Source organism: Lepidothrix coronata, unplaced genomic scaffold (assembly GCF_001604755.1).
Source record: "Lepidothrix coronata isolate B3197 unplaced genomic scaffold, Lepidothrix_coronata-1.0 Scaffold146, whole genome shotgun sequence".
Lineage (NCBI taxonomy): Eukaryota > Metazoa > Chordata > Aves > Passeriformes > Pipridae > Lepidothrix > Lepidothrix coronata.
In genome coordinates, this window is record NW_016690326.1 from 603,196 (window position 1) to 623,191 (window position 19,996).

Consider the following 19,996-nt stretch of genomic DNA (forward strand, 5'->3'; position numbering starts at 1 on the left):
TTAGGGGGGAAAAAAGCATAATCTGAACTTTTACATTGTATTGACAGAGTAAGACATGAGAATCTTGCTGACAGACATTTGCTTGCACAAACCATTTTGGTGGAGCCGTTCTGGTTCTGTGTCTGGGGCTAATACCTTACAGGGAAAAAGATGCTAAATTAATAGACTTGGTTTGTACCATTCCTTCATATGACTGTGCCTTTGCAAGAGGAGTGCTACCTTCTTTTAGGATGTCATTACACTGTTACATGGTACCTGTAGCTCAATGCAAATGAAAATCTAGTTCAGTTAATCATATTCTGCTTGTCATTTATACTCAAAGTTGTTCACTGAGCTTGTAGCATGAGCCAGAACAAAAAACATAAAATGGGAGAGCTATTCCTGTGCTGGCCCCTTGCAGAGTTTTTCCTTGCAGGAGAAGGCAGCATAACCCAGAGCTGGAGGGATGATCTCTAAAGGGATGATTATCCTTAGGTTTAGCAGAAAGGATGAAAATGATGCCAAGTCTTTGAATTTCATCCTTCCCCGAAAGCTTGTCCAGTGATGGTCTGGGAAATAGCCATCTCTGCTCTTGGGGGTAGATGAGCCCAACCTTGACAGCAGTCTTCAGGGTGGATGGAGCAGAGATATTCAGGTTGAAAGGTGAGGCAAGTATCCCCATCAGACCACCTCTGGAAGACCACACACACCAGGGGCCATGAGAGACAACAGAGGCTGACATTTGCCCTGAAGGTGGCATGTCTGGAGCATGTTGAAGTGAAGAGAGCAGCTGTCCCTGGGGTGTCTGAGTGCAGCCCTGTGCCCTGTCCTTGACACCCTTGCTTTTTTCCCCAGGTGGACGTGCACTCAGAGCAGCATAAGCCCCCAGTACAACATCTGTGAGCAGATGGTGCAGATCCGAGATGACCACATCCGCTTCATCTCGGAGCTCGCTCGCTACAGCAACAGCGAGGTCAGTCACTCACAGGGTGTAGCCACTGTAATCAGGCTCCTTAGGTGGACGGGGATGGGAGAGAACAATGTAGCAGGAGTATGGTCTGGCACAGTGAGAGGGACGAAGGAGGTGGATGGAACAAACCACTTCTCCATCCAGCAATAAAAAAGCAAGTTATGAAAGGCTCTTGTAGGTGCAAAATCATGTGCAGTAGAAGACCTCTTGCAACAGCTTCTGCTCCTTGACCACAGATTCATTATAATAAGCAGAAAAAAATTGGCAATTAAATGTTTATTATCAGCCAGATGTCAGAACACCAATGATTTGCAAATAGGGCTTTTCTATTACATAGAGCTCTCAGGCAGGGCTTTGAGGAAAGTTCACAAGGGCATCTCTGTTCTTTTCATTACTGAGTGCCAGTGCTCTCTCTGATGCCACTGGGACTGTTTTTTTGCAAATGTGTGATCCTCATTAATCTGTGTTTGTTTAATCAATCGTAGTATACTGAGCCTTCTCCTTTTTGGCATTTGTAAGTGCTTATTTGAACTTTTAATCAGTAAAGGACTCTCAAGGATTTCAGTAGTATTAGACCATCTAAAAGGAGTGGAAAAGTGGAATAAGAAGAGTAAGTTATTTGCTCTGAGGTTACAGGTCAGACTCATTTCTCTACAGGAAATAGATTCTGCCTGGGTGAATAGAGTCTTGCCAAGTTATACCCCTTTTCCTGAGGGACAGTATATGCCCTACTCAATTTTAGCCTGATTGTAAGGTCACAGGGAATTAATTTCAGTTGGGATCTGTTGGCTGAGTGAGGCCCCTGCAGCAAGTTGCTGAGTCTAACCCTGAGGTGATGTGATGTCCTGCAGGTGGTCACTGGCTCAGGACTGGACAGCCAGAAATCGGATGAAGAGTACAGGGAGCTCTTTGATCTCGCTCTACGGGGACTGCAGTTGCTGTCCAAGTGGAGTGCCCATGTCATGGAAGTGGTGAGTGTGTAATGTCCTCCTCTTCCCAGGTGAGCGTGGATGTTTTAACATGGCATGTAACAGACTGTGGGAAGGTGAGCTTGCTTTCATGCCACCTAACTAAGCCATTAACAGACACGCTGAGATCAGGCAGCTAATGACCCTGAACACCCCGAGTATCAAATGGAGAAAGAGCTTGGTCATCTTACCCTGGACCTGAAAGCTGTAGTGATGTCTAGGGAGTGATTTCCTGTGTGATCTCCTCAAGAGGACACAGGCCCTCTTGAGTCTTTCCAGCCCAGCTTCTCTCTCATTGCAATGTTGACATTGTCTCTTTCCATCTTCTAGTACTCTTGGAAGCTGGTTCATCCCACAGATAAATTCTGTAACAAGGATTGCCCAGGAACAGCTGAAGAGTATGAGAGAGCCACCCGGTACAACTATACCAGTGAAGAGAAGTTTGCCTTTGTGGAGGTAAGTGCCAACTGCACGAGACTCAGAGCCAGCCACTGCTGGTTTCCTGTGCATGTTCCTCAGGCCAGGGGAAGAGGATGGAAGGGTATCTTACTGTACTCTGCCAGTTCCTCATCCCTATGGCCCATGTTAAAGGATTAAGGGTTCCCACATCCTTTAATTTGGCCCTTAATTTGCCCTTGGCCTGCAGCGGGTCTGTCTTGGCACCGGCTGACATTGGTTCTATTGGACATGGGGGAAGCTTCCAGCAGCTCCTCACGGAAGCCACCCCTGTAGTCCCCTGCTATCAAAAACATGCCACACAAACCCAATGCAGTGGGCTTGCAGAGCAAGATCAGCAGCTATGTTCAGGAGCTGTGCAAACACGAGATCCTCAGCCAGTCCCCAGGACCCATCAGCTCTTGGTCCAGCTCTCTGTAGATGGTGCAAATAGTCCTCTGAGCCTGGCTATGGGAGGCACTCACCTTCATCTTGCCTTACACAGCCCAAGGTGGTTTGAATGTTGCCTTAGCTTTTGTGGCTTGCTCCTCTCTACTCTTGGACAAGGAAGTCTGTGCCCTAGTGTGAATGCAGGTCTGTGCAAGCTGCACCCACATGTGGAGCGTGTGCAGTTTCTTGGGATTGTGTTTTATTAAAGATAGCAAGAGATCAGGAGTGGAAACAAAGCCTGCCCGGGGACAGGGGTCATTTGGAAGAAACTGATGGTGTAAATCCTGTCCTCAGCTTGTTGTGATCTGTAAAGCAGCTAACACCAAAAAATTAGCTGCCTAATCACTGGACCTATGTAACTTGAGTAGAATTAGTTCAGCCCCTAATTCCCCTAGTGTTGGATTTATGGACCTCTTCACGCAACGGGAAAACATCAGATACCTCTGGTTTTAATTTTTGCTTCAGGTAATTGCCATGATCAAAGGTCTGCAGGTGCTGATGGGCCGGATGGAGAGTGTCTTTAACCAGGCCATCCGCAACACCATCTACGCGGCCCTGCAGGACTTCGCCCAGGTGACCCTGCGGGAGCCGCTCCGCCAGGCCGTCAGGAAGAAGAAGAACGTCCTGATCAGGTCAGTCCGTCCCTGAATGCAATGCAAAGCCCGTGTGTTTATTTATGGAACACATTTATACTGTGTAAGCCTGTGGCCCTGCGTGCACTCCGCAGTAAACAACCAGCCAACATTCCTGGGCCAGCAGCTCCTCCCGAGGTGACTCTTGGGCATGACTCCACCAATAACAACTGTGTATGTCCCCACCTCAGATACTTTAGCTCCCATGTGTGCACAGCAGTGAATATTTTCATCTTGAAGTAAAATCAAGCTTAAGCACTACTTTCCCTCTCCCACCCACTCCAGTGTCCTTCAGGCAATTCGGAAGACGATCTGTGACTGGGAGGGAGGTCGAGAGCCTCCAAATGATCCTTGCCTGAGAGGTGAGAAGGATCCTAAAGGTGGATTTGATATTAAAGTCCCACGACGAGCAGTTGGACCATCAAGCACACAGGTATGTAAATGTCTGAATCTGTGTAGGGAATTAATGGTCTTACAGCCATGTAAGAGTCATTCCACCCTGTGGATTAGCAGCAGTTTCCATGTCTTTTCCACAGTCTTCATAGTATTGCATTAAATGTGGCTTTGGTGCCTAATTTGTTGTATAGTTCCCAAAGCTTCCCTTTTTAGGGCTGTAATTTTATCTAGCTCTGGTGGGTAGTTGCTTATGGGTGCAGAGAGTGGTCACCACCTGGGAGAAGCATTTTTTGTTCCAGAACTCCACAGCTTTGTGTGGTGGTGTCTCATGGAGAGTAGTAACTGCATATCCACCTTCTTCCAAAGCTTTACATGGTGAGGACCATGCTGGAGTCCCTGATAGCAGACAAGAGTGGCTCGAAGAAGACCCTGAGGAGCAGCTTGGATGGGCCGATAGTCTTGGCCATTGAGGAGTTCCATAAGCAGTCCTTCTTCTTCACCCACCTTCTCAACATCAGTGGTGAGATTATGGCAGGGGGAGGCTTGAATTCAATTCTTTCATGCTCAGAAAGGCACAGGTAGATCAGCTTTGGTCCTCATTGACCTATGCAGAAGATTTTCCTTGTTTTTTCCCAAATATCCTACTTTCTGCCTGATTCAGGCATGTTTCTATGAAGTAATCATTGTGTGAACAGGACTGAGTCAGCAACAGCAAACAGCCACATATAGTAGTGTATTTTCTAGGACTGGACTTTTCTTTCTGTCCCAGACAAGCTTCTGAGCCCCTGGGCACAGAAGAAATTGGAAGATTTCAGAGATTTTCAGAATGAGAGTAACTCTGAGCCATTGAAGTGTTCCCCCTGAAGCTCTGGGGCAAAAGGGATGATCCCTTCTTTCTTCTTCCATTACAAAGTGCTCAGACAGCATAGACATGGTCTGCATTTAAAAGGAGACATCCTAGAAAAATGTTTCCCACCCAAAACCAGTCCAGTCTGAGGCTGCAGCAGCTGCCTCCTGTGCAATGTCCTCACTGCTGTCCCCATGGGGGTAACGTGGGTGCCCTCCCACGGGGGGATCTCCTCTGCATTTCAGAAGCACTGCAGCAGTGCTGCGACCTGTCCCAGCTCTGGTTCCGGGAATTCTTCTTGGAGCTGACCATGGGCCGACGCATCCAGTTCCCCATCGAAATGTCCATGCCCTGGATCCTCACAGACCATATTCTGGAAACCAAAGAACCCTCCATGATGGAGTAAGAGCTGATGGGCCGTGTTGGGGCTGTGCACATGCTGGGGCTTGGGATTTTGTTTCAGAAGTAGATGTTTCTTGACTTGCTGTCACGTGAATGGTACTGTGTGAACACCTCGTTAGCAGACACACAGGAGCAGCTTCCTGGCACTGGCACTTATTTATGTGTCATAAACAGCTGGCAACTGCTCTGTTGGGATGTGGGCACGATGTGGTGGTACTGTCACCTGCACAGTCAGACAGTGTGTGTGACCAAAGGGGGGTGGGCCCAGGCTAAGCCACCTAAAACACACTTTTTTTTTTTAATGCATAATAAATAAGGAGAGGCATTGATGTTATGCAAGTGTAATTATGTTCATTATGTCTTCCTGGTTGGTTTTCTGTTGTATGGCCATTGTCAGAGCATTTTGTGTAGTGAGAGCAGGACGAAAGCCTTTTTAAGGGTCGGAAAGAAGCAAGTGTTGATTGAACAAGTCACAGCTCAAACCCAGGTCTGTTGTAGCTACTTCCTGCAGGACCCAAGGAGTGAGAGGGACTATTTGAGGGGCTGGCAGGAATGGCAGTGATAGGCATGAAGTCAGGGAAAAAGCATTTTTTGCACTGAGCAGGGAGCATGCACTGCCTGCCATTTATGCTGATATGCTCCAAAGTTAATTTAAGACGTGGTCTGTCTTCTTCCCCTCAGGTATGTGCTGTACCCCTTGGACCTCTATAATGACAGCGCATACTATGCTTTGACCAAGTTCAAAAAGCAGTTCCTATACGATGAAATTGAAGCTGAAGTAAGTTCTCTTCATCTTTATTGTATAGAAAGAGCTCACTGGGGTCATATTGCCCTGCTTGGCAGCCCCACCCAGCAGTTCAGTGAATTCATTATAGGCACCTTCCGAAAAAAATATCCTGTCAGACTGAGAAGTTTTCAAAAGATCAGCATTTCCAGAGACCTTACAGACTCTCCTGATTAAGGGTTTCAACTTAGCTGTACCCATGGGGGACCATGGAAGCCAAAGGCAGTCAAACACTGGGGACATGGAAGAGTCTGTCTGATGTGCAGAGGGTTATGAAACATCAGAGGAAAATGAGAAATTCCCTGAGAGGGAAGGATGATGGAGGGTAGGAGACCAGGACCTGTAAGAACATGAAGAAACTGTAAGATGGAAAATGTAACTGCAATTCTCTGCTTACCTTTAGCATGTGAGAACTGTGTTTTTTAGGTAGTGTGACCTTCAATACATGCTTGTCTTAAATGAGAGATCTGTGTTGGGTTGTGTTGATCTAGCATGCATAGGAAGGAGCTGCTCTGTGCTGGTGACACCCTCACCAAGTCTTGTTTTTTTTCTCCCCCAGGTGAATTTGTGCTTTGATCAATTTGTGTACAAGCTGGCAGATCAGATCTTTGCCTATTATAAAGCAATGGCTGGCAGGTAGGAGAACCTGACTGCTGATGGTGACTGATGATATTGCTGCATCCAAATTGCTGTTAAACCAAAAGGTTCCCCTCAGGGAGCAGCCGCCGCAAGTAGACAATAACATAGATCATCCCTGTCCCACGGAGCTGGCTGTCCACGTCAGACCAGTAAATGGGAAAAATGAATTAACAGTGGCAAGGAGACACAGTTAAAAGTGAAAACATAACAATTGGCATTCTGAGTACAGTTTGTGAGAGCAGCAGAAAGGCAAATGGAGACAACATGTCCTTACTTGACTTCTGTTTGTGTACCAGGCAGAGGAGTGGAAGCCTCCCATCTCTACAAAGCAGGAATATGCATTTGTCCTCACCCTAGTAAAGCAGCAGGACTTGTTCTCCCTCGTGGGGAGATAGAACCTTTGTGACATTTCCTTCTTAGCAATTTAAAGAACATGGATGAACTCTAAACTTCTTCTCATGGCCCCAAAGGTGAACCAAGTCTGCTGTGTAACTTTGCAAGGAGTTTTGTCTCTAGGTCACATTTAGCCTTAGAGAAGGAGAGCAATCACCATCACCAACCAAATGTTCCCACAGCAGACTGGGGACCGCCCCTGAACCTGGCACTAGTGATATCTTTCAGCATATTTTTTTATCTTTTTGAAGGTTTTAGCCATAAAACAGAAGCATGGCAGTCCCCAGATAACACCTGCTGCTCTGTGATTTAGGGGTGTAAGCAGAGGTATTAACGTGTGGAAATTTCTTGGCATTCAGAGCCAAGATTAAAAGGGCAAAAACGAATCTGGAAAGATCCACAGAGAAGCTGATAGTGTATGTTTCTATTTTCCTGACACTGCTTCTGTTTTTCAGTGTTTTATTGGACAAACGTTTCCGGGCTGAATGCAAGAATTACGGGGTGATCATCCCGTACCCACCATCCAACCGCTACGAAACGCTGCTCAAGCAGAGGCACGTCCAGGTACAGTGCAAGCAATAGACTCCAGTACCCATCACTCCTGGTCTATTATCCATTTGGTGACAGTGGGCATCCTGGTGCTGGGCTCAATTGAGATTGGTTCTGGAATGAGAAGGGTGGGACCCTGTTTCTGACACACCACACTCAAGGCTTGGGGCCTGAGGGGAAAACAAGTTGTGCTCCACATTTCCCTCCTTCCCTCTTAAGTTGACTTTACATCGCCATTTTCACATTTTAGCAGGCTTGGATGTTTGGTTTTAAGCTCTGTCTGTTAAAAAAGAAATAGAATACCTTTTCCCCTTCTGTATGTAATATGCAAATCTCTTCTTTTCCCAGTTGCTGGGTAGATCAATTGACCTGAACAGGCTCATTACCCAGCGCATCTCGGCAGCAATGTACAAATCGTTAGACCAGGCCATTAGCCGCTTTGAGAGCGAGGACCTGACATCCATAGTGGTAAGAACTGTTATTGACTGCGAGTATGAACAGAGAGAATAATACACTGCCATGGATACACAGTCAACTGTCTTCTGCTTTGAGTCTCCCTACAGTAGGTTTCAGGCAGCCATGTATCCTCCTTTATGCTGCTGAGACTCTACTGTTTCTATTTATGCAGCTTTAATTGCATTATTATCAGACTATTAAGTATCTGCATAAATCATAAGGTGACAGTCAGCAGTTAGACTTTGCAGAGCTATAAGAGAGGCCTGTAACCTGAGTGAAGGAAATCTTGACTTTAATTCCCCATTGGATGAAGGTGGCTGTGACACTGTTTGTGTGTGTAAAGGATTTGCTGTCTTTGATATGTTACAGGAGCATCAGAGTCAAGTAGTGTAAAATTATGTTTCCACCTTTGGAGGATTCTGGGGTGAAAACCAGCCAGTGCTCAGTGGGGAACAAATTAATTTTGCTTCCTGTAGATTCACAAGATATGGGACCAAGACCCCCTTGAGTAGAAGTGCAATTGGCCTTGGCCACTGAATTAAATTGATATCTTTAGTTCTGTGTGTGTGTGTGGATATAAAACCATTCCCCTGGCAATTATATCAGCTGCTTCTGTTGTCATCTTGGTAATATGTTGCATTTGCTGCTGCTTTATGTGCTGCAGGAGCTGGAGTGGCTCTTGGAGATAAATCGCCTGACTCACAGGTTGCTGTGCAAGCACATGACCTTGGACAGCTTCGATGCCATGTTCCGGGAGGCCAATCACAACGTCTCCGCGCCCTATGGGCGCATCACCCTCCACGTCTTCTGGGAGCTCAACTTTGACTTCCTACCCAACTACTGCTACAATGGATCCACCAACAGGTGAGGAGGGAAAGCAAGGAAAGGGCCCCCTGGAAACCCTGCTTTTCTTTCTAGAATGTCAGACCTGCCGTATAAAATTCATGTGCATTGTGGTGAGATTTCCACTCCCTGTGAGATGCAACAATTACTCTTAGAATGAAGCTGAAGCCCACCATCTCCAGTTGGCCTTGAAGATGATAGTAACAAAGTCAAGCAGCAGTGATTGCAAGTGGCTGAGGGTTGTTTGAGCTCTGGTAGCTGATCAGATGTGGGTTTCTTGCCTGCCCCAAATGAGAAGAAACTTTGGTAGGTTACACTGATATTTTACACAACCAGTAGATTGGGGCAGGAGTTTGCATTCCAGTTCATTTAGCTCAGGTGATGAATTCTAATTAGCCTGCAACTACAGGTCATCCCAGACCATGCCATATCTGCTCTCAGTTAGCCAGGCTCTGACCACTTCCCATCTCCCATGCCCACCACAGGTTTGTGAGGACAGCGATCCCATTCACGCAGGAGCCCCAGCGGGACAAGCCAGCCAATGTTCAGCCCTATTACCTCTATGGATCCAAGGTCAGTAAATGAGCCACTGCAGCCAGAAGGGGTGGATGCTGGAAATATTTATTTATGAAGAAAGAAATGCAAGAACTAGTTCAATAACAGAATGGTGGGTGCAAATGTGCAGGGTCACACTGTTGTTTGAAACCAAAAGGCCATGCAAGAAGCAGATTCAGTGTGCTGTTGCTATTGCTTTCCCGTATTCTTCCCCGTAACACGCCCATGTTAAGAGATGCCAAAACAGCTCTGTGCTTGCTTGGTGTTGGCACTGAGACTGAGTCACATCCATCTAAATGCACAGAGAGGTGAGCACGTTGGTGCTCCAATGCAGTGTTCCTTCCCAAGGAAGGTACCATTTCAGGAATCTCATTTGTAGTTCAAAATAGGAATTACTAAAATACTTGAGTATGCAAATATAAACTACTTAATACTGACAAAAAGCTCTTTTCTCAGGCTGCAATGATTGTTTATACAGGCACTATGAGGGCTTGGGATGTGATACTAGTGGAGGATCACTCAAGTGTGAAACTACTCCAGTGGAGTTTATTTCTTGTGCACATTGATAGATGACTCTGAAGTGAACCTACCTTACTGATGCAGATGAATTAATGACACTACAGTCCGTCAAACCTGGCTGTTCCCAGAGAGCTGACTTGGATTCTTTTTAAAAATTCTCAGCAATTGACAAAAATCTTTCTCCCTGCAACCAGTGTTTGTGCACTGGTTTCTCCCTGCAACCAGTCTGTGCCTTGTGTTCTAGCCTGGGACAGACACCTGCCTTGGATACACAGACAGTTCTCTTGGCAAGAGCTGGGAAAGAGAGGATGAACCAAACCTCTAAGTAGGATCTTGTTTTATTTTGCTCTCATTGAAGGCCATGCTGTGGCAAGATGGCCCTTTTATCATCACTGCTTTTATAGGAAAAAAAGCAGTGAGGGGAGCTATATGGACTCTCCCTCATGAAACTGGAGCTCCTCATCAGCACAGTGGTCATGGGGACCTCCAGAAGCTCCTCCCTCAGTTCATCATTCAGTGGCTCCTCTGGTGAGCTGCTTCCTTCGACCACTTCTTCAGGGCTGGTGTCGGGATGCTTCAGCCTGGCAGCCTGGTGGCACCGTGCAGACCAGAACTGCAGGCAGCCGTAGGCCAGGAGAGCGAGGAAGCAGAGGAGCAGCAGGCTGCTCACCATCCACATGGAGGTGGTGGGTTCGTGCTTAGAGCCACCAAAAACCAGGGGGATTTTGTCCAGAGTGTGGAAGGTGGTGCAGTGGTTGCTGGAGGGGTAAGAGTTTTTGCATGTGATGCAGAGGACGTAGATGGTGGATGGTGTGAGTCGGTGGAGGACAAGGGAGCTGAGGGGGTGAGGGACTCGCTCCTCGCGGTGGAAGTTCTGGCGTAAATATCCGGCAAAGACGCTGTTCCAGTTGGGGCGGTACATGACGTGGTAGTAGTTCTCTGGACAGGGGTTGTTCATGGCCCAGGAGACCGTGGCGCTGGTGTAAGTGATGTTGTGCACTTCGATGTTCATCGTGCCCCTGAAACCAGATGCAGGCAGAGGCTGAGTTTCCTGATTTGTGTACAGGCTCAAAAGCCACTGACATCAGTGAAGTCTTTCCACTGCATTTACTGGCCCTTACATTGGATTCAGGACTATCCTGGCTCACTTAGGTTAGATGCTAGGTCTTGGACGGCTAAAATTACAAAAGATAAATCCTACTGTTGCCCAGCCTTCTATATCACCCTGCTTGATAACAACAGAAAAACCCCAGCTGGGGCATAGGGTGTACTTTAGTTAGATTTTTTAAAAAATCTCTCTAACTGGTTGTCTATATCAGAAGCATTTTTTAGCTTTTTTATTTCCCATGAAATAGAAAGGATGCTTCAAATGTGATTAACATACAGTGATCATTTAACTAGCTCCAACTTGCCTTGTGAAGCTGCCAATCAATAGATATTTTGATTTTACACTGAAATGCTTTTTTTAAAAAGCTTCATTATTAACCAGTGGTTAATCCACTGGTTTAAGTTGCTGCTGCATTTTCTGTACCTTACTTGTTGCTTAATAGAGTTTCTCTTTCTGTTCCTGCAGCATGTCACGCTGTAATATCAGGATCTTAAATGTGACATCTGTAGGTTGGTGACATCTAAAATCAGTGCTTTTAGAGAAATACAAATATATGAAATACAAGAACAAAGCTCTCCCCCAGCAGTAACAAATTACTGTTTAGCAACAGCCACAAATCACTTGAGCACATCACTCCTTTAGATCCCCAAAGTGCTCCCTGAGCCCCATTCATTCTCTCTCCCAGCCATCCAAGCGCTCGGAGCAGCAGCTGCACGCAATAGAGCTGGTTTATTTTTTTCCTTCTTCCTCTGTTCTTTAACAATCCCTAACTTTCCTTTAATTCACTCAGAGAGCAGCTCATCTTAAGAGCTGCTTTGTCCATTCTCACACGAGGAGGTGAGCAGCACATGTGCCCGTCGCTGAGCCCTCCCAGAGCCGTGGGCAGGCACTTACCTCCCTCACCTCCCCGGCGGGTCCGCGGTGGCCGTCGGTGCTGGTGACAGAGCGGCCACTGGCAGGCAGTGCCTTCCCCTCTTCCCACCACTCTCCTCCCTCCTGCCTCTGCTGAATCCCTTCCCCACGCGCTGCCTTGTATTATACCCGTCTGGGGCTCCGTCATCTCTCACCATGGCAACCACTAAGAAAGGATGGGCAGGCATCTTCGAGTGATTTGGGAATGTTATCCTTAAAAGCTTCTGCCTGGGAGAAGTATGTGTTTCTGAGGCAGAAAAAAAAAAAAGGGCAGGTAGTTTTGTTTGCTGGTTTGTTTGGGTTTTCTTTTTTTCCCCAGCAAGACCATCACTGAGCCCCAGCAGGGTCTGGGGTTACAGACACCTTGGCACATCGTATGAAATCTGGGATCCTGGTCTGTGGTACACATTGACTCAGGTCCTTAATTCTGTGATTTCTTGCACATTTAAACTACTGATTTAAACCAAAGCCAGTGAGCAGATTTTGAACCCTTATGGTGCAGCAACATCCAATAGCTTTTTAATGTTTTCTAAACTGTGCGATGGGAGTAGGAATTGGGTTTTCAAAGACCTCGACCCCCTGATGAACTGTGTGGGATTAAAGACAGGCTCTTCTTTGAATGTCCCTGACTTACAGACAACTTAGGGATGTCCCCTGTCAGTCTGGTGAGAGGGCAGGAGGGAGAGGCAATGCCAGTCCCAGTGGTGTTCAGGAGAGCAGCTCGAGTCTGTGGCCAGGAGGGGACAAATGTGTCACCAGGCCTGGTAAGGAGAGGCTCTGAACAAGTATCTCACTGCTCTCCAAAGCCAAAATGTGCTCGAGAGGAACTTTCCCAGAAGAAGTGTTGATTCTGGGTCTGGAGTTACTCATGTCATTCCTGGAAAGGTGTTTGCAACTTTTCAAAGATCTTCTAGACACCAACAGTGATGAGGTAATGGAAACTGCATCAGGAGGGGCTATTACAGGCTGGGGAGTATGTGTGACCCCTGCTTTTGATTGACATTTCACAGTTCTGGATGGTTTTGTCTTCCAAGATCTGTATTCCATTTTGTCTCTGTGAGAGCAGCTAAGGTGCATCTGCCAATGAGCTGAAAACTGGGAACAGAGATGAAAATAATTATGGGGAGGGATGGAAATGAAAGTGCTCCCAGGTGCTTCCTGCCTTTGGTTCGGTCCTGCTTACGAGAGCAGGGTGACATGCACCTCTTAGCTGGCTCCATGCTGTGAGTAAATTACATCTTTGCCTGCAGGGAGAGAGCTGAGGATACAAATCCCAGCTTCAGAAAGGTGGATTACAGAAGGTGGTAGCATTTTCATGGGACAGCCACTTTCTTATGGCATTTGGGTGGCTGAGTTTATCAGTGTTCACAGCTGCTTTGAAAGTAAATTTCAGTTGTTCACAAATAAGATGCATTAGCAGGAAGAGGGGAAACCAAGGAGAATGGGAATAGCTGGATTAGCCAGCAAGGAGTCCTGCTGACCTTTCTGCACACCGTGATTGATACTGCTTGCTAAGGGAAGTGCAGCAAAGCTTTCAGTGGTGTTGGGATTACCTGCTCCCAAAATCAGGCTTGCACCAGTGATGAACTTGAAATTCTCATTTCCCAGGATGAGAAGATGCCAAAACCATGCCAGTGCCAGGACTGCTCCAGCACTGATGTTTCCCATATCTGCAGGTGGACCCAGCTGTGGCCCTGCCTAGGACCTCTCACTCCTCATCATAGGATGCAAACCATGGGCATGCTCCAGCGGCCAGCAGAAACTGAGCTGTTATCTGTCATTCAGCCACTTATAAAACACAGCAGGTTGCGAAGTCTCCAACAAAGAAGCTGCAAAATTACCATCAACCCACTATTTACTGCTCACTAACCACTTCTTCGCTCTGTAAATGCTTTAGATTGGGCTTCATTTATGTATTTTCATGAGTGCTTATGTTTTTCTTGGCACTGCTGGATGCAGGGGCGCGCCAGAATCACTGGACATCCCTGTTTCCCTTTCCCTGGTTGAATTTGCTCCCCTTTTTCTAAAAAGTGTGCAGGCAGATGGAACTTGTGCATTTGGCTGCTGCTTGTAAAAATAGTCACGGTATGTGAACAGGATGGAGCCACTCTATTTTCTGCTGCCATGTCTGCAACAACAGCCCAAAGGTGTGAAGGAGCTGTGGTTGCTGCAGGAGATCTTGGTGGTGGGGGCTGCTGATCCCTTCCAAGCGACCTCCTGGGCTGTGCTACCCAGCTTGTTGCGATCAATATCAGTGTATACAGTCCCTGAAAATCAGTATTGGTATAACAGAATCATAAAATGGTTTGGGATGGAAGGGACCTTAAAGATCATCTAGTTCCAACACACATGCCAGGGGCAGGGGCACCTCCCTCTAGACCATGTTGTTCAGAGCTCGATCCAACCTGGCCTTGAACACTTCCAGGGGTGGGGCAGCCATAGCTTCTCTGGGTAACCTGTGCCAGGGCCTCACCACCCTCACAGTAAAGATTTTTTTCCTAATATCTCATTGTTTTGCTGAGACACAGAATATAGACATATACAGTCTCAATACAGTCTGTAACCATGGCTGCTGCACTGTACATGTCCTGTCCATCCCAGGTAGAAAATATGTGGGGTTTTTGCATGAAAGTCTCAGCAACCAGCTGATAAAGCTGAATATGGTAAAAACTCAAGGAGAGTGAAGGTTGCTTGTGGCAGGGGAAGGAACCAGGACATATTCAGGCCATTTGACTAGAGACCCTCCTCTGGCAATTCTGGTCAGAATTGTTTTTCACTTTCTAAGACACCATCTCAGCTGTTGCACTGCAGTTAGGTTGGCTGGGAGCCCTGACTAGTCCTGGGCTGTGTGCAAGTCCTTTTTTGTCTCTATATCCCTCTTTCATTAGCTCTTCATTTTTCCAAGGGAATTCTGGAACAGTTAGTACTGTTTATTATCTCTCTCTGATCTATTTTATCAGCTACAACTCACCCTGCCTTTTCTCAGGTGAGCTCAGACAGGTCTGGGTAATGGCCAACAACAAGCTCAAAGATTTGGAAATAGAACTGGGTTTTGATTTGCTTCATCTGCTACTAAATCCGCTCCAGAGCATCCTTAGTAACCTCCTGAGCTTCCAAAGCAATGCGGGGGCCTTCCCCACATGCTCACAATTACAGATGACTGTCCCTGAGACCTGGGTGCAGGATGGGATACCTGGGCTCTGCAGGACACTGCACTCCTGGCCTCCCATCCCCAGAACCTGCCCCTTTGGCCCCAAACCAAAGTTGGGACAAACCTCCCCAGGGGGTCTTCAGCAGCTGCTGCTCCAAGGGGAGGGCGGGATCAGGGATTTGCTTTGGCTCTCCAAGGGGTTGGAAGCGGCGGCCCAGCACGAGGGAGTGAGCTGTGCCATGTACCTTCAGCTGTTTTCTCTTAAAATACCCACTGGTGTCATTTTTTACATCCTACAGTCTTTACCCCAAGCTGTGTATCTCACCCTTAAATGGAGTTATATTTTTAATTGCTGGCAGAGTATTATTATTAGATGCAAGCCTGCTGTTAGTGCACTGTGTGGCTCTGCAGAGAGCTCGATGAACCTCCCTCATTTTGCAGACAGGCAGGGATGAATCATCCTGCTCGTCTGCAGCCAATGCATGTCCTAAAATGTGTCTTCTCCCAATCAGGCTAATTGCTGAGACCCCCACTTGAAGGAAAAGCCTGGATGAGAGCTGCTCTCCAGCCCCATTATCCCACTGAGAGGGAAGAAGTGCTCTGAGGTGGGCAGCTGTGCAGCAGCACTGGCCACTCGCTGCCCGTGCAGCAAAACATCAGCCCCGTTATGGGGAAAACCTGACCAGTTGCACTACAACTGGGTACTGGTGGTGGTAGCCCATCTCAGGGGACCAGGGCTCGTGCACAGACAGAAGTCCTGTCTGCTGGCCGTGGAGTAGCAAAGAGGCTTCCAGAAATGAGTGTGGATTCATGAGCCCACTGAAATGGGGATATTTTGTTCCCCTCTAGCCCTGGCGTGCTAAGCCTGGGGAAATAACAGGCTAAAGGAGCCTACAGGGAGACAGGGAAGGAAGGTGCAAGGAGCCATCTCGGGGCCACTTGGATCCCTCCTGCAGCACAGCTCTCTCTGGGGACACCTGGAGCAGGGACGGTGCCTTGCGAAAGCCAAAACAACACAGGCTGTGGCAGTATGGCTGGGCTGGGGCCCTGGGGCACTGACTTCCCTCTGGGATAGTGGTGTTGGCCGTTTGGCAAATATTCCAGGCTGGGTGTTACCTGGTGTTTAAACAGACACACTTTTCAAAACGTAAACCACTGCTGTTCTTCAGATGTATCAGGGTATGTAACTAGTGGCTTTGGTTCTGTCTCTACCAAACAGGTTTTTAAAGACTTGGTTATCTGAGAATGCAGACAGAAGACTAAGTAGGATGCTCAAATGCCATTCTCTGAACAGGAGTTGGCATCCAAGGAGTTTTGAAAGTAGGCTTCTGTCTGCCTAAATAATTGTTAAACTCTGGCTCATGCCTCATTCAGGGCCCTTTTTTTTAGTTTTAATGGGAGAGAAAGTTCATGCTCTTTGTGAATGAGCCTCCAAGGTAGCCTTTCTGTACTTAATAGTATTAAAGGGCTATTTTCACCTACCAGGAACAGGAGGAGAAATTATATTTCACGGAAAATAGGGGACTTTTTAAATGTGCTTATTTCTGCTAGTTCAGAGAGCACCAACGAATTACAGCAGGCAATGAGCTGGACCAGAGCAATGGAGCTGTAACAAAATGAGGGACAATTAATTGATTAAAGCATCTGACAAGTCTATGAAAGTGTGGTCAGTACCTCGGTCTGCTGAATTCTGTAGCTGAGAGCAAAAGAAAATGCTTTTCCAATTCCTAGCAAATGACTTCACTTTACAACTCATTAGTAGCTCAGATGAGGTGTTATAAGTAAGTCTTGCGGAAGTGAGTCAGAACTGGAGGACAACTGGAGCCTTCAGCCACTGTATTGCTGCAGTGGTGAAGCACAGACAATATTTTGCTCTGTTCTGCTACTTCAGCCTTTGCTCTCTTTCACCCAAACCTCCTCAGTGCCTTGATCCTGCCACTCCCTTTGCTCTGTTACTGGCAGGGCAGGGGATCCCTGTAGAGTGGAGTCCAAAATATCCACAGGGATACATTTTGTTTTCTTACCTTTGTTTGAGAAAGATCTTTTGGTTAAGCATGAGCCAGGGTTTATCTGTGTTTTGCTGGAAGGGGCACTACATGCAAGAATCTTTTCAAGAATTGCATTTTTGCTGCTCACTGAGGCTGTAGTTGGAGATGTCATTGAGGGACATGGAGGGAGAGTTCCCCCTACTTCTATTTCACTCACACCAAATGGATCCTGTAAATGTTCCAGTGATAAAACATTACAGCAATTTCCACATTTCCAAGATGACACTGATAGAGTACATTCCTGGAAATCATTTTCTGTTCTCTGCTGCTAAAAACTTTCAGGAGCCAGTGCCCTGGGTACTATTCTCCCTAGACCAGAGTCAGATTCTTACCCTTGTCACAGACCCATGGGGACGTCTGTTAAGTAGAGGCTGATGTAAAGTTTTCCAGATGCAAAAACACTTTTCTCTGTGTCTCTTCCAGCTGCCCTTGAACTCAATGGCTGCAGTTCCTGCTTTTCTTAATAAGCCTCATTTAAAGCAAGTGCCCATAGGGAAAAAAATCTGTCTGCTTAAATGTATATAAAGGTTTTCATTTTAGTAGAGAAGAATTTGGTTTTGAAGAGGCAAAGGGCCACTGAACTGAAATACTTGATTGGGAATGTATGGGAGAGTAAATTACCTTGGAAATGAAAGTGCTGTTGCTACACAGTAGGATAATAAACCTTGTGACATAACAATGTGTTGAGATTAGAATATATCTGACTACACAGAAGAAAAGCAATCTCCTTTTTGCCCCAAGAAGTAGAAATGGGAATTGTCACGGGTTTTATTATTTCTCCTTTTCTTTCTTATTTTTATTTGAAGTGATGGAACATAATACTGTGATAAGAGGATTACTTACAGGTCTGGTTGATGCTGCTGTCTAACTGTCACTGTGCTTCTAATTTCTCAGCCTCTCAACATTGCCTACAGTCACATCTACAGCTCCTACCGCAATTTCGTGGGGCCACCTCATTTCAAGACAATCTGCCGCCTTCTTGGCTACCAGGGCATCGCGGTGGTCATGGAAGAGCTGCTGAAGATCGTCAAGAGCCTGGTAATTCTGAGCCTGACCCTGGTGATGGAGAAACCCCAAAGCCTTGACAGGTCCAGGCAGGACAGTCGGCGTGGGCTTTGGGCTCAGGGTGTTCACATCTGGGCACAGTCATGTCCCTGGATCCATAGTGAAACATTTGTGTCTGATTTTCACCGTTGCTGAGGAATCCCACTGATTCCTGTGGGATGATGGAGTGTTTCCACCAGGATCAGACAGCATTCAGCACAAAGATTTTATGTTTGACTAAACAGAGTTTAGTCCATAATCCCAGATAATGTATCTACAGGATGCAGGTGTGTAACTGCAAATGTCAGCAAGTGCTTTAAACTAAGAAATGTGCTTTGCTCTAATCCATATTAGTGCAAAACATCAGTTCTGCAGAAACTTGTTCTACATGAATGTAAATTCTTTATTAAAATCTGAGTATCCAGTGTTATTCCTCAGGTGGAAGGAGCATTTCCTGTGCTGGGGAAGGACTCCTTTGGAAGCTCTGGTAAAATGCTTTTTGGTTTAGAAGCACAAGTCCAGCTGGACTGAAGACTGAGCCTTGTTTGGATTTCAGCTGCAAACAGTGCAAACACAGCAAGCTGTATTTTGAATTCGAAAATCCACGCAGCTGTGATTTATTCTTTGTGAGGAAGCTATAAAAGCTCTCTGACTCCATACACTTGGGCTGAATTTTATATTTGAGCGAAATCCAAATTAAGCAAGTCTTTCTTGGACTCCTGCTGAAGTTTCATCCTGTGCTGTCAGATGTGGACCCAACCTCAACCAGCCTCTTTCAAAACCAATGCTAGGAGAGCCTATTTAACTTCTCTTTTTCTCCAACAGCTCCAAGGCACCATCCTGCAGTATGTGAAGACTCTGATCGAAGTAATGCCCAAGATATGCCGCTTGCCAAGACATGAATATGGCTCTCCAGGTGGGTGCTGAAGAGGGATGCTTGAGCAAGAGCTCACCAATGTCTTGGTGCAGTGTTTACTTAGGCCCACACTAATAGTTAAACCAGGCTGGGCACGTGACATGCCAGTGCCACGTGCAGCCAGGCTTGCTGGGACACTTTCAGCTGCTTTGCCATTGACTCTGGAATGTGTGTAGGAAACCTCTCCAGGAAAACTCCTGTTGTAAATTTCCTTTTGAACACACAGATAAGGGAATGTCTTCTGGTAGCTTCTGGTTTGTTTTCAGGATTCTGTAAGCTTTTGTTATTGTTTATAATTATATGTTTTTGTTATATTGTTTATTATTGATATTTTTCAAATGCTCTATTCAGCTGGTGCAAAGACTTTTGCAGCACGTCTGCAGTCAGAAGCTCTGGCTGGTATTACGTGAGCCAGCACCACGTCATCCATTACTCTTGAACCTCATTTTTCCTCTGATGTGGAAATCCAAGGAATTCTTATGACTTACTTCCTATTTTCTAAGGGTTACTGAAAGCAGGATAAGACACTGCATCTTAGATCTTTCCAATGCCAGTCTCTGTGTATCCTTTGCAGCTTGCAATTTGTGACTAAAGAAAAATCAGGCACTGATTGTCTTTTTACCCAAGCTATCAGAGGATGATTCTGCTCTCTTCCTGACTGTCCTTCCTTGTCTTTTAAGGAATCCTGGAGTTTTTCCATCATCAGCTGAAGGACATCATTGAGTATGCAGAGCTGAAGACTGATGTGTTCCAGAGCCTCAGAGAAGTGGGCAATGCCATTCTCTTCTGCCTCCTTATCGAGCAGGCTTTGGTAAGGCAAAACCCCCTGCACCAACACATCATACTTGAGATTTCCAGCTCAAGAGTATAAGTGGAAGTGGGTTCTCCAACAGAAGAGTTTGGGAAATGTTACTTTCCAGCTTCTTGTGTTTTCAAGGTCTTTCTGGGGCTGTATTATTGGAGTCTTTGGGCATGTCCATGGGGATGGTGTGTACTGGCA

General features: G+C 46.5%; 2 protein-coding genes across 7 annotated transcripts in view; one reads left to right on the forward strand and one right to left on the reverse strand.

The window, feature by feature from the left end:
* CYFIP2 (cytoplasmic FMR1 interacting protein 2) overlaps positions 1 to 19,996 on the forward strand; it is a 54,023-nt gene that overhangs the window by 21,010 nt on the left and 13,017 nt on the right. For all 6 annotated transcript variants that reach the window (XM_017828173.1, XM_017828178.1, XM_017828177.1 and 3 more), the window contains 16 exons: positions 835 to 952; positions 1,801 to 1,920; positions 2,248 to 2,373; positions 3,268 to 3,434; positions 3,720 to 3,867; positions 4,197 to 4,350; positions 4,923 to 5,079; positions 5,761 to 5,857; positions 6,423 to 6,499; positions 7,351 to 7,459; positions 7,793 to 7,912; positions 8,565 to 8,764; positions 9,229 to 9,316; positions 17,931 to 18,074; positions 18,906 to 18,996; positions 19,677 to 19,807. In XM_017828173.1, coding sequence (XP_017683662.1) covers positions 835 to 952; positions 1,801 to 1,920; positions 2,248 to 2,373; positions 3,268 to 3,434; positions 3,720 to 3,867; positions 4,197 to 4,350; positions 4,923 to 5,079; positions 5,761 to 5,857; positions 6,423 to 6,499; positions 7,351 to 7,459; positions 7,793 to 7,912; positions 8,565 to 8,764; positions 9,229 to 9,316; positions 17,931 to 18,074; positions 18,906 to 18,996; positions 19,677 to 19,807 — 2,047 coding nt within the window. The remainder of the gene's footprint in view (positions 1 to 834; positions 953 to 1,800; positions 1,921 to 2,247; positions 2,374 to 3,267; positions 3,435 to 3,719; positions 3,868 to 4,196; positions 4,351 to 4,922; positions 5,080 to 5,760; positions 5,858 to 6,422; positions 6,500 to 7,350; positions 7,460 to 7,792; positions 7,913 to 8,564; positions 8,765 to 9,228; positions 9,317 to 17,930; positions 18,075 to 18,905; positions 18,997 to 19,676; positions 19,808 to 19,996) is intronic.
* Positions 9,347 to 11,924, reverse strand: FNDC9 (fibronectin type III domain containing 9). Its single transcript, XM_017828179.1, has 2 exons — positions 11,820 to 11,924; positions 9,347 to 10,836 (listed from the first exon to the last, which is right to left on the reverse strand). The coding sequence occupies exon 2, from the start codon at positions 10,827 to 10,829 to the stop codon at positions 10,167 to 10,169; it is 663 nt and encodes a 220-aa protein (XP_017683668.1). The 5' UTR covers positions 10,830 to 10,836; positions 11,820 to 11,924; the 3' UTR covers positions 9,347 to 10,166.

Excerpts from the sequence above, each read along its gene's own strand:
- FNDC9 (XM_017828179.1), bottom strand. The coding sequence starts at position 10,829 with ATGAACATCGAAGTGCACAACATCACTTACACCAGCGCCACGGTCTCC.